The sequence below is a fragment of the Pteropus vampyrus genome, unplaced genomic scaffold (assembly GCF_000151845.1).
Source record: "Pteropus vampyrus isolate Shadow unplaced genomic scaffold, Pvam_2.0 Scaffold49, whole genome shotgun sequence".
In the NCBI taxonomy this organism is placed as follows: Eukaryota; Metazoa; Chordata; class Mammalia; order Chiroptera; family Pteropodidae; genus Pteropus; species Pteropus vampyrus.
This window is the reverse complement of record NW_011888830.1, coordinates 3,061,356-3,073,500: the sequence shown is the minus strand read 5'-3', so window position 1 is coordinate 3,073,500 and position 12,145 is coordinate 3,061,356. Positions and strand designations below refer to the sequence as shown.

At 45.8% G+C, this 12,145-nt stretch overlaps 1 protein-coding gene across 3 annotated transcripts in view; it reads left to right on the top strand.

Annotated features, from left to right (window-relative positions):
- Window positions 1-12,145, top strand: part of CELF2 (CUGBP Elav-like family member 2) — a 512,960-nt gene that overhangs the window by 451,772 nt on the left and 49,043 nt on the right. For 2 of the 3 annotated variants that reach the window (XM_023530355.1, XM_023530354.1), the window contains 2 exons: window positions 3,864-4,022; window positions 6,879-6,942. In XM_023530355.1, coding sequence (XP_023386123.1) covers window positions 3,951-4,022; window positions 6,879-6,942 — 136 coding nt within the window. In that variant the 5' untranslated portion in view covers window positions 3,864-3,950. Of the gene's footprint in view, window positions 1-1,856; window positions 1,881-3,863; window positions 4,023-6,878; window positions 6,943-12,145 lie in introns of all 3 variants that reach the window. The other variant, XM_011359641.2, reaches the window with a different exon arrangement.

Here is a 12,145-nt window from a genome sequence, read left to right as displayed (position 1 = left end):
ACTTGAAGTGCATTTAGGACAAGAAACCTGCTTGCCATTATTTTTTGAGCCTTTTCTTGCAGTGGCCCAGGGCCCGCCATGACAAGTCATGGTGCAGCCAAGTGGGCCCTGAAGGGTCACACCCGTTTCCTAGCCCAGGGGGGGCACAAATTAAGCTTGAACAGCATCACCCCAAATTGCAGCTTGCCCTGTGCTAACTCACAGGGTTCTTCTTTCTTTCTTTCTTTCTTTCTTTCTTTTTTTTTTTTAATTATAGAGTCCAACAGAATGGTATTTTTGCATCGAGAATGTTGGAGAAAGTTACAACTTCTCCCACGTCTCCGAACCAGTGAAAATGGTCATGTTGATGAGAGTCCCCTGAAAATTAGACTTGTGTCCTTACTAAAAAAAAAAAAAATGACCAATAACCAAAAAAACATAAAGGCTCAAATTTGGTCTCCTAATGGGAGACAGTGGCTCTAGGGGAACATCCATACACAGGCGTGGGTGTTCACCCACCGATGCAGATAGATGTTTCTGTCTTTTTAGTCTGTGATTTGGGTCATGGCCTTTCAGAATTTTGCACAAAAGCATTCCGAGAGTGATACGCTGTTACTATTCTGTACTGTCTGATAGTCATCTGGGAGCGCACGGCTGCTGTGCTGCGTACACTGTATCTGTGCGTGGGTGGTCTCTTCCACGGGTGGCCTTGTGCTGTTATCTGAAGTTCTGTTTTCCATCTTTTGGGAAAAAATTTTTCAATTTTACGTAATGTTGCAAAAACTTCTTTATTGATTGTTTGAGCTTTTTTTGCCTCCATTTTTTTGTGGGGAGGGGTGGTGGTATTTTTTTGTTTGTTTTGTTTGTTTTTTGCAATGCTGCATCTCCCAAAGCATGCTGGGAGCTAAGTGCTCATTATGTGTCATGTTTTGTGGGCCACTTTTTTTACGGTGAGCCAAAAGGTGCGTGGGGGGGGAGGAGTGTGCATGGCATTGTCAATACGTGTTTACTGTACTTTTCTGAGTTTTGATATCAGCATTGCAAAGCCTGTTGTCTTTTTGGAACTTCATTTTGACTTCTATATTCCTAACATACCTTATATAATCACTGTGTTTTCCTTTCAGTGCAATGCATTTTTAAGACACTCCTACCCCACCCCCCACCCCGCCCCCACCTGAAGGCAAGCACAGGTGAAAAGCAGCCATGATAGGAGATCATTAGCAGGATTTGTACCACATGCCATGACATACGTGACACTGCTTCTGGCCCCCTATCTGTGAGCTTCGGCTGCTCCACTATCGAGGATCAGTCTGATTTCCAGCTTCATTTCACTTTGGGGATTAAAATGAAAGTGCTGTTAGGAAAAAAAGAAAGTCTTTACCTGTATGATCTTCCATGTACGTGTCTCATTCTCAGTTATTTTGATTTCCAGTAAATGAGTGATCTGTACCTAAGTTGGTCTCACCTTAGCTACTTATTTAGCCTAAATCCTTTCAGCTCTGTTAGGAGCACTGCCACCCCCCGTTCCCTCACTCAGAGCCCCCTGAGTGAAGCCGGAGAGAGCTGCAGTGGGGTCAGGGTACTGTGTTCACACAGAGTAGGGCTCAAGGACAAAGCAGAACTGGGCATGGACCCGACCCAAGGAGTATTCGGCTCACGTGAGGAAAAGGTTCTGCCGTAGAGACTGGGGCATGCTGATTCCTAAGGAGCCCTCGATCCTCCGTCATCAATACCTCGATTATAAAAAATCAAACTGGGCACACTTATATTAATCTGGACGTCTATTCTCAAAAAAACAGGGCCCTCAGACACCTAAATGTCTTGTTTAATTCAAAAATATTGACACTTAAATGGAAAATTATACATTATGCAGTTAGTTACATTTTAGTTGTACAACTGAGGTTTGTTTTTTTAATGAGTTACATTATTTTCAGGACTCTGGCTCACATCTTTAGCCAAGACGTATTATCTAAGAGATTCGAATTCAAAATGATGTGGATGTTAATGTTTAAAAGAACACGTTCTCTAAAATAATTAATTTTTGATATTGTACCTTCTGTTTTTTCCACTGTCCTCCAACCTGTCCCTATCCCATTTTTCCGTTTTATGGTTTAAACAAGTTTTTTTTTTTTCTGAGCTATAATCATCGGCCTGATTTTCTGCTTTTATATCATTTTTTTTTTTATATTTAAGGAAGAAAAAAATAAAAACAGTAAATGTACTGTTAGGAAGAGATGCTATAATTTGTTACGGAACAAATTTGATAGGCTAACAACCCTTTTCCATGCAAAACCCTTTCTCTGTCATTTCCATCTTCAGAGTATTTTGCCCTCTTTAAAGTATGAAGTGCTGAAATAGGGAGCAGATGAAGAAAAATGAAGCATATTTTTTTTTAATGGTAGAAATATCACTTTTATGCAGTTTACTGGCATTTAACATTCTGTACTGTAACTGTGGTGACCAGACCCGAACACCAAGACACTGGAAGTCCCATGCTCGGTCACCTCATTTTTCTCTCTTTTTTTTTTTTGTAATAACGGACACGATCGCCTCACGCATTCATAGTTACATCCCCAATAACTACCCAAGGTGCCAAGAAGAAAAAATGCAAGTCTGTTTTCTAGGAGAAAGAAAAAGTGACCCAAAGGGAAGAGAAAGGAAAAGCTCGTTTGAATAGGAATATAAAACTTCCGAGGGAAGGGAGAGAGGTCAGTTATCATGCTGAGTTTCAATAAAAACCGGTGGCGGGGTGTTTTTTTTTGTTAATCACTGGGGTAGAATTACTTCTTTTTACCTCAGCAGAATTTCACAGCTTTCATTGTGATGAAGCGTGTAGGCAGGACACACTGAGGAGGAGGAGAGCGTGTGCGGGAGGAGAGCCTGTCTCTGCCGAGTGCTGGCCAGGGTAGAAGGCGCTTCGGCCTGGAGGACTTGGCGGTGTCCGGCCCACTCTCCCCCAGCGATTTTACCTGCGTCCAGCGGGAATCGCCCTGTCGTGTGACCTGGGCCGTTTCTCAGTCGCTGCCCCTACTCGCCTTTTAGGGGAAATGAAAATTGATAGAAGCTGCGAGAAAGGTGAAGACAGATAAGAAGCCAAGTAGATTCCTCCTGCCATTTAAGATGTATCTCTTTTGACTACACTATACTTTTTTCTTTCTTTTTTTTTTTTTTTTCTTTTTTTGGTTTTCAGTAGCTCTGGGGACTGTGGATAGGGTAGATGTCATACAGAAGGAAGATCAGTCTTTCCCAAAACGTGGGAACTATTAACGCTGGTCAGTGCCTGTGGTTCTCTGAATATCTCCTTCCTTCGTCCACATTTCTAAAACAAATTCACTTCTCCTGATTATACTGCTGGATCAGTATGATCCCCACAGTTCCACAGTTCAAAAATGCATAGCCGAAAATGGGAAAGAGTGCAAAAAAAAAAAAAAAATGAATGAATGAGAGCCATTTTCATTCCCTCTCTTTGTCCTCTACTCACACATGAGAACAGGCAGACACGCAGACCAGGTCTGTCGTTCAGGCAAGGGAACCGTGAAGCTGAATGAGGGACCATCAGTAAGGCCTCTTCTCTCTGAGGAGGCCCCGGCAAGGTTGAAGGAAAGCACATGAAGAAGGAAGGAGAGGCAGTTTAATAATCAGAGCAAGAAAGCAGGTGGCTTCACCGACCTCCAGAGACCCAGAGAAGCCAGTGACAGTATCTGTAATTTTCTGTCGTGGTCGTTACTCAGAAAAGAAGAAGGAGGATCAAACCACTTTAAAAAACCATTCCAGACCATTCCATGTGTTCCAAGATAGGTCAGAAAGCTGGATTCAGAGCTCAGTCTCGCGAGAGGGTTCGGCCAGGCTGTAACTCCCTCACTTTCCGCTGTGTCTGACCACAGGGCTGCTCTTCGCCTATTGTGGTGAAGTTCGCTGACACTCAGAAGGACAAGGAGCAAAGGCGCCTCCAGCAGCAGCTGGCACAGCAGATGCAACAGCTCAACACTGCCACCTGGGGGAACCTGACGGGTCTGGGCGGACTCACCCCGCAGTACCTGGCGGTAAGTGCCGGGGGCCAGTCAGTGAGTGGTCCCCAGGACAGAGGGGGACATCCACACCGGATGCTCTCACAAGCTGCTCGTCTTTTAAGGACGCTCAAGAATTCAACCGGGGGGAGTGGGGGGACGGTGCAGGGGACATTTTGAATCTTAGGAAATGATTGAACTCAGCATCGATGCAGAATATTTTCCCAACTTAAATGGATTAGCATAAGCATGTGACTAATTTAATTCGTTAATATAATTTCATATGGTGAGATAGATCTTTTTAGTCCAGCCTGTGCCCGTGCCTTTGTGTGCATGTCTGCAAGGGCGTGTGTGTGTGTCCTAACTCTTGTCATTTGACCTTTAACAGTCCCTCTCAGGATTATATCATCCGTTAGCCTTTCCTTGTAACAGACCCTATACCATTCTGTAAAGTAGTCTTCCCTGTGGCCTTGACAAGCCAGGCCACCCTGCTCGTACAGATGAGAAAATGGAGACTCAACAAGGTCACATCACTCGACCCGAGGTCGTGCCACCAACGGTCAGATGGGTCCACCCCTCGGTGTGTTCTCCCGTGTCGCCGTGTTGCTTCTCAGGGAACACACGTGGCTCCTGCTCCTCGTTTTCCCCATCCCGCCCCGGTGCCTATTGGGTCTGGCATGTACTAGCCACTCAGTACGTGTCTGATTCATGACGAGGAGCAGGCCTCTCCTGTCTCCATCTGCGTCCTTACCGAAAGCGTCGAACAGGTTTACTGCCATCTCCTCGCCATTTCTCATCAGGTCCACGTAGACACCATCAGAGACTTCGCCCGATGTCTCGCCGAAGTCTCTATATGCTCCGCCATGTCTTCTCCTTGGTCTGTCAGTCTAGAAATTTTATGAAAAAAGAAATGAGTCTAACTTAACAAGAATTTGTTTGTTTGTTTTTTTCCTAAGCGTGTGCACAGGCCATCTGTTTAATTGCATAAACAAGAATTCTTATCAGAGACCAAAGTCAAGCTCACCTTTTCATAGTTTGCCCGACTTCCTGCACCACCGTTCCCAAAAGCCAAGACACATGCCTGTCCCTGGTCCTCTGGCACGTCTCCCTCGCCCCACGGCTCACAGCAACCTCTGGCACGTGTCTCTGGTCACACCTGCCAATGAGGTCTGTACCCTGCAAGAGAGTCATCTCATCCTCATTTATAAAACACGTTGCTGTGCGCTCTCAACTCTGTTCTCGGTCCAGGGCCTCCATTCTTTCTTCGCCACGTTCTCCTCCTTTCAGTGGAAAGTCCGCGTCTCTGGAAGGGCCTGTGGCCTTCGAGATGCCCCCCAGGATGCCCTCCTCCGCCGTGAGCAGGGGCGGGTCCCGACTCCAGCTCAGAGCAGTGGTCAGTGGAAAGAACCCTCGGTTCTTTCTATCTAATAGGAAGGAGTAAGGATTTACAACCACAAGAGAATGGGAAAGCCAAGTAATCAAACCGAAATAAGGTATTCCTTTGTCAGAATGGATGATTCCTGGCTCTTCCCTCTTCCTCCCTTTCTTCGTGTGTGTGTGTGTGTGTGTGTGTGTGTGTGTGTGTGTGTGTGAGAGAGAGAGAGAGAGAGAGAGAGAGAGAGAGAGAGAGAGAGAGAGATACATACATACACACCCATTTCAACAAATCGAAAGGGATGAGTGAACATTAGATACATTTTTCTGGTAACCATGTTAATCCCCGTATGTCATTGTCACTAAGTCTTTGGTTTAATTAGCCACCGATACCCACTCTTTAAGGCAGCCGGTAGTCACATGTATCGTGGAGTTTTCTTCATATTGAACTGACTTCCCCGGAAGAATGTTATGTTTTGCAGAGCTCCAGATAAATTCTGAAAGCTATTTTTTAAATAGCAAATTCATGTTGTTCCTCTGAAGCACATAGCCGTTTTTCAGTAATAAATGTGGTAGATCTGTGCTTTTTGGTCCCATGTACATTTGAGCAGAGGAGGCAACTATATATGCTTGTACCTATATACAAACTACGTCTGTACTGATCTCCTTTACAGGAATGAGAACATCAGTAAATCTAGTCAGACTCTTAGGATAGTGCCTAAGTGTGTTAACCTGTCATGCAAATCAATTGGGCAAATAAAGGATCACTTTAGGACAGTGGCCACATGCTTTACCTTGTGGTACTTACTGATTCTATGTGTGGGAAGGGGGGGTGTTTGAAAGCTCCAGGAAAAATGCAAACACCTTTTCACAGATATGTTCATCTTTTTTAAAAAGATGCTGACATACTTATAACGCATAGCGTCAGTGTACATTGCATCAGATGCTTCTAAGTTTCGACAAATAGTGTGTTTCTCTGTGCTGGTAAGGACCATCTTAAAATGGATGGCCGCTGTCTTGGTCATGTAGTCATGGCTGTGAATAGATACATCTATGTCTGTAGTTATGATGATTTCTGTGTTGGGCCAAGAGTCAGTGAATCCATGTGCTTCTCATAAAGGATGAAGGAAACTGAGCTGTGAAGGAAGCAGGAAGCAAGTGAGGGATGGACCTTGATTGACAGGGATGAGTTACAGTAACTACTAGACTACAGAGAGAGAGCATTAGTCACGCCATGTTGGTTTCAATAAATTTAACACCTGGTTGTTAAAAGGAGTACATTGATTAATTGTTTTAAGGCAGCAACGTTATTGAGTTTCCCCAGTGTCTGTCGCTTACCAGAGATTAGACGTTACTATGATTTACGGCCCCGACTCGGGGAACCTTCAGTTCCGTACAAGACGGGAGCGACCAACTGTATACACGTAAAGGAAACTGGACGCGTCCGCGGTTCAATCCGGAAGTCGCTTGGGCCACATGTCCACGCCTCGTTGACGTACCCTTTCCCTTCCTTTGCAGCTCCTGCAGCAGGCGACCTCCTCCAGCAACCTGGGTGCATTCAGTGGAATTCAGCAAATGGCTGGTGAGTCGTGGACCAGGCCTTTCCTTTTGGCTGGCTGTCGTCTGAATTTGGGGGTGGGGCGGGGTTCAGAGGGCAAGGGCAGCAGGGAAAAGAACGACAGAGAGCAGTCACCAGTCCTACTCGCTTTCTGGCTGAGGTGTTAAAATTAGAGTCACTGCTGGCCAGTCACTCTCCTCCCTCTGGCATTTCCAACAGTTACAGGAGGGGCTGAGATTATCTGCATAGTGTACTCATTTTTTTTTTTTTTAAGGGATTAGTTACTGGGGAATTTCCAACCAGATTCCTGTATCCAGGGCAGCCAAAAACGATTAGCATCCCTCTGAAGTTTTAATAACAGGCAGTCAATAAAAATGTTCTGACTTCCATCATGACAGCCAAGATGGCAGGCCTATCTCTGATGCAGTTTGCAGTCCCTCAGTGACCAGAGACAACTAACAGGGTGCCTTTTTTACTTTAGTACCCCAGCTGACAGAACTGGGCGTCAGAAGCTTTATGCGAAAGTGTAATCTTTGTTCTTGAGGAAATCAAAGTGTGGCTGGATTTGAGAAAGCCAGCGCACGAAGCGGTTCTCTTTCTAAAGAGCTGTGCCGGTGACGGAGGCACAGTGATTAGCGAAAGGTCACTCCTGCTGTGTCAGCTTCCAGGCCCATCTCCTCCCTTACCACTGGGCCAGGGACGCAGGCCCGTGCAGTAAATCAACGCGCAGGTGCCATGAACCTGCTGCGGGGAGGGGGAGGGGGACGGGGACGGGGATGGGGAGAGCTTTTTCCTCGTTTGACTCCAAAGGGGTGTGGGGGGAGCGGGGAGGGCGAGGAGAACCGGCTTTTGGCACATTAAAATCAGGCAGTTTGTTGAATCAAGGGCACCCGGAGTCAACGAAAGGACACCCGAGTATGCAAAATAAAAGCGAGACTTCTTTATCGGTCACTCTGACACTCTTCCTTTCTCTTTATTTTTTTTTTTTTCGGAATGCATATCCTTGGTTTTTCCTTGATGCACTTTGAATGGGCCTGGAAAGACTTTTCGATGAGCATACAAAGCTTTCTCCTCATGCGTGTTCTGTGATCGTCAGCCCAGACTTATACTGTCGCCTCACAGGCTAATGGTAACTTGTCTGGTGGGACATGTTGGCCTACAGTAAAAACACTACAGAATTATTCCTTGGGCTTTAAACCTACTGGTACCGTCAGCTTGTTCTGCTGTAATTACAGCTTTTGGATTATTAGAAAATATATATATATTTGTGTGTTCAAATGCTAACTGGTTAAATCACTCAGCAGTGTCTTTATGAGTACAGTTTGGAAAGTGGCCTCAGAGCAAGTAGCACATTGAATGGTTAATTTATTTTTAGTTCTTTGAAGGGAATTGGAGTGACATAAGTAAAATATTTAGGAAGTTTTCTATGTTTAAAAAAGAGAAAACCTCCACATTGCAAGCTCTGAAATAAAAGCTAAGATTTGTCACATTTTCAGCCAATGCAATATTTGTTTTTCTTCGAATAGTATGGACCCACCCAGATCCAAAATTAGGGTCTTTTGCTTCGAGGAAGCCTCAGGCTCTCCCACACCCACGGTTAAATTACGCAGAGAGGGTCGCTGGGTGCTCAGGCTCCTGCCGAGTGTGTCTTCCTGCGTGGAGAGAGTGCCCTGTCGTTTTTCATCAGACCGTGTGCGCCTCTGCCTCTCCAGCCACAGGTCAGGGTGCTAGCGTTCGCATGCCGTGCGTGCTCATTTAAGACTGAGGGTGCCTGGGAATCACCCGATGAGGTGCCGGGAGCAGACGCTGATTTAAAGGCATCCTATAAATGCGCTGGGCTTTGCAAAATACCCCTTCCTTGAACCGTCCACATATTAAATTCACCCTAAGTCTGCACAAGCCGACCAGTCGTATCTGCCATCGCCTTGACGACGTAGAGTATTAGGGTGTAGAGGTCAAGGCTCCGTCTGCTGGGCGGTTTTTCTAGAAAGAGTGCCCCTTTGCTCAGGTCTCAGCTTCCTCCCTGTTGGAAGCATCGTGGTGTGGGTTACGTTTATTTTCAGTAAGGTGAAGTTAAATGGCCTCCTGCTCTTTCGTCTTCTCTCAAAAGTAGAGCTCGACTTTTGCCTCAATGCCACTTACCTCGCCCAGGATTACTGAGAGGCCACTCCCTGGAGGAAGCTCCCCCTGCTCCCAGATGTGGGAGGGGCCCCCCACAACCCCCCTCCCCAGAGCCCCTTCCTTCCTCTCCTTGGCCCTCACCTTCCTGATACGTGGCCCAGGTTGGTGAACCCATCATGAGCAGGGCTCAGGACTGTTTTTGGAGTGGATGAGGGAATCAATTTATAAACCGACAAACTCAAGTTTACGTCTTGGATACATTCCCACTGGCGCTTAAGTTAAATGCCTGGTTTTTGAATTATGAAATTTGGCATTAGCCTTATACTTAAGCCAAGGGAAAAAAAAAAAAAAAAGGACAGTATGTTCACGGGCGAGTCGTCGAGGGTTTGGGATTAGAGACTTTATACAACATCAAGCATGTTACAGACCACGGGGCACACGACATGCAGGACAAGAATTATGAAAGGACCCAAGAGGTTGTTGATGCCACACCCTACTCGAAGTTGAAAGGAAGATGCTCGTCGAGTGAGATTGTGGCACAGCAGAGGCGGGCACCCCCGCACGATTCAAATGCCGGTTTTGTGTCCACAGTGCCCTACAGTAAATGCCACATATAAAATGCAAATACTCCAGCTCCAAACCCTGTCGCCGAAGAGCGTGGAATATCCACTTCAGGAACCAGTGATATTGTGAACAACTCTGAAGACGTCACGGTTTGTCCTTCAGGAAATAGAGGTTTTATCACCAGAGTCTAAAATGTCTCATTTGAATGAGTAAAACACTTGCTGTTAGTGGAGAAAATAAATCCAGATTGAAAGAAAACAAGAAAAAGAAGGTTGAGATTACAGGTTACTTGGTAGTTGCACCAATAAAATTGAATGAGACATCGACTACGACTTTTTTTTTTCCCAAAGAAACTTACCATTTTCTTTCAAACTAAAAATAACTTTAAGTGTGTTTCATGATTTTATAAAAAGGAGCCTTTATAAATATGGAATTTTAAAGCAGAAAATAGATTGGATCAAATCTTTATGAGCCAAATGCTTGTAATGTACACTTTGTGTGCATCTTTGAACTTGATCAATTTCCCCTCTCAAACTTTTAATAGAAACTCGTCCCATTTTTCACTCAGCTGTGGTATTTGCTAAATAAATTTCTGAAATCTTAGAAACCTGGGTCTGAGTTTGGACTCAGAGTCTGGAATTTTCCTGAAGAAGAAGGAATAAGGAAAACTGTTTGTCTGTCGCTCTTAATTTCTTTATAACAGCTATCATCTCAAAAAAGCATCCGTTTAGAAAAACAAGGATAGTATTTTACAGTTTTTAACAGAGCTTGAACTAATCATGCCGTTGATCCTCACAGCATGCCACTTTGTTACCACGTTACAGCTGGAAAACTGTTGCATTTTACACGTTGGGGCAACTGAGGCTTAAAGAGGTTAATGAGCAAACCTGCCCAGAGTCACTAAGCTACTAAGTGGCTGATCCACATTTCCCACACTTGAGCCTGGTCCCAAAACCTGAGCTCTCTGCGGCCCCCAAGCCTGTAGAACAGGGCTCAGTGTCTAAACTAATTCAGGTATGTTTGCAGATATTCAGGCTAAACTATTGGTAAATAATGCAGAGAGAGCCCCACATCTGCTTAAAAAAAAAAAAAGTTCTGAGGCAGTAACAGAAAAACTGCCTCCCTTCCTTCTGGATGGCATTTAAATGCTTTAAGAGGAATTCTTTTTTCTAGAGTGAGGGATTGTAATTAGGAAATTATAGAGATGATAAAGCCGTGGCCGAAGAAGAGTATCTTTTGATGAACGAGAGAAAACTTTCACTTTACTTCTGACCCTCGGTAAAACTGGTAATAATTCCCTTTCAGAATACCAGGTCTGTGTATTTTAAAGTAATCGTAGAATTGTAGAGCGCAAATGCTTGCTTCAGACCACAGCACGGCGAGGCTTTCATCAGTTCGAGATGGGTCCCAGCGAAGACTGTCTCGGGGTGTCTGTGGCGAATGGAGAGGGCTGAGGACCTGCCACTCCCGAGGCGTGCTGCGTGCATCCAGGACCCCCAGGATGCCCTTCCTTCCCAGGGCCCACCTCCCACCCTCCACGCAGACACTTCCTGCGAATGTGCTAATGGGCCTTAGGAGGGCTGCTTCCACAACCACCCATCTGTCACTTTCTAACAGACCTGATTGGCAAGCACTGGTAACAACTGACATCTGTTCCTGCTTATTGATATGCAGATTTATGGTAATTGCTATGAACAATAAGACACAAAATTACCTAAGGTGAACATTAAATTAAATTTTCATGCCCTTCTCCTTATAAATAATTTTTTTTTAAATCTCAAGTTTCAAGTAGGCATATGGCGCCTCTGTGTTCTTCGTCATCTCTTCATTCTGAGGACCTTCTTTTCCTGAATAATGACTGGAACTGTATTCCCAACTTTTTCTTTCCCCCCACTTCCCTTTTTGTGGCCATCCTGATCTTGGCACACTGTTGGATTTCATTAAACTTCTCGAAGTGTTTTGTATTTCTCGTCACCCAGATTATCGCCCCTAGTTTGGGGGGCGCCCATCCAAGCAGAGCTTTCGCGAGGTTCGAAGCGGTGGTTTTTCTTCTCGGAAGAGACCATTTGCCAAGCCAGAGCGAGCTTTCCGGGTGACGCCGCCCGCCCCGCTCCGCTGCCCTTTCCGGATTATTGTGGGGGAGCAACTGAGAGGGAAAGTGCACCTGGGCAGGCAAGAGGCCCAGCTGAGGCAGGAAAGGGCAGGCGCACTCACACACACTCACACACACTCACACGGACGCGCATGCACATACACACACACCCACACTCACGCACCAAAGGAAGAGATTTGAAAGAACCAGGAATGTGAACTCGAAGCTCTGTGGGAAAGGGCATGTCCCCCAAGCCCCCTCCCCCAGCAGGAGGAATGGCGAGTGGGGTGTCCACTTACGGAAAAGGGCTCCCTGGTTGTGGGGGCCCTGGGAGCGAGAAGCGCCAAAGCATTACTCACCGAGGGCGTGTTGTTGGCGGGTGGGTTCTGTTTCAGCCCCGCTCCCAGCTGAGGGTCCGAGGCAGACAGGCAGGCACGTTTGCTCAGGGCG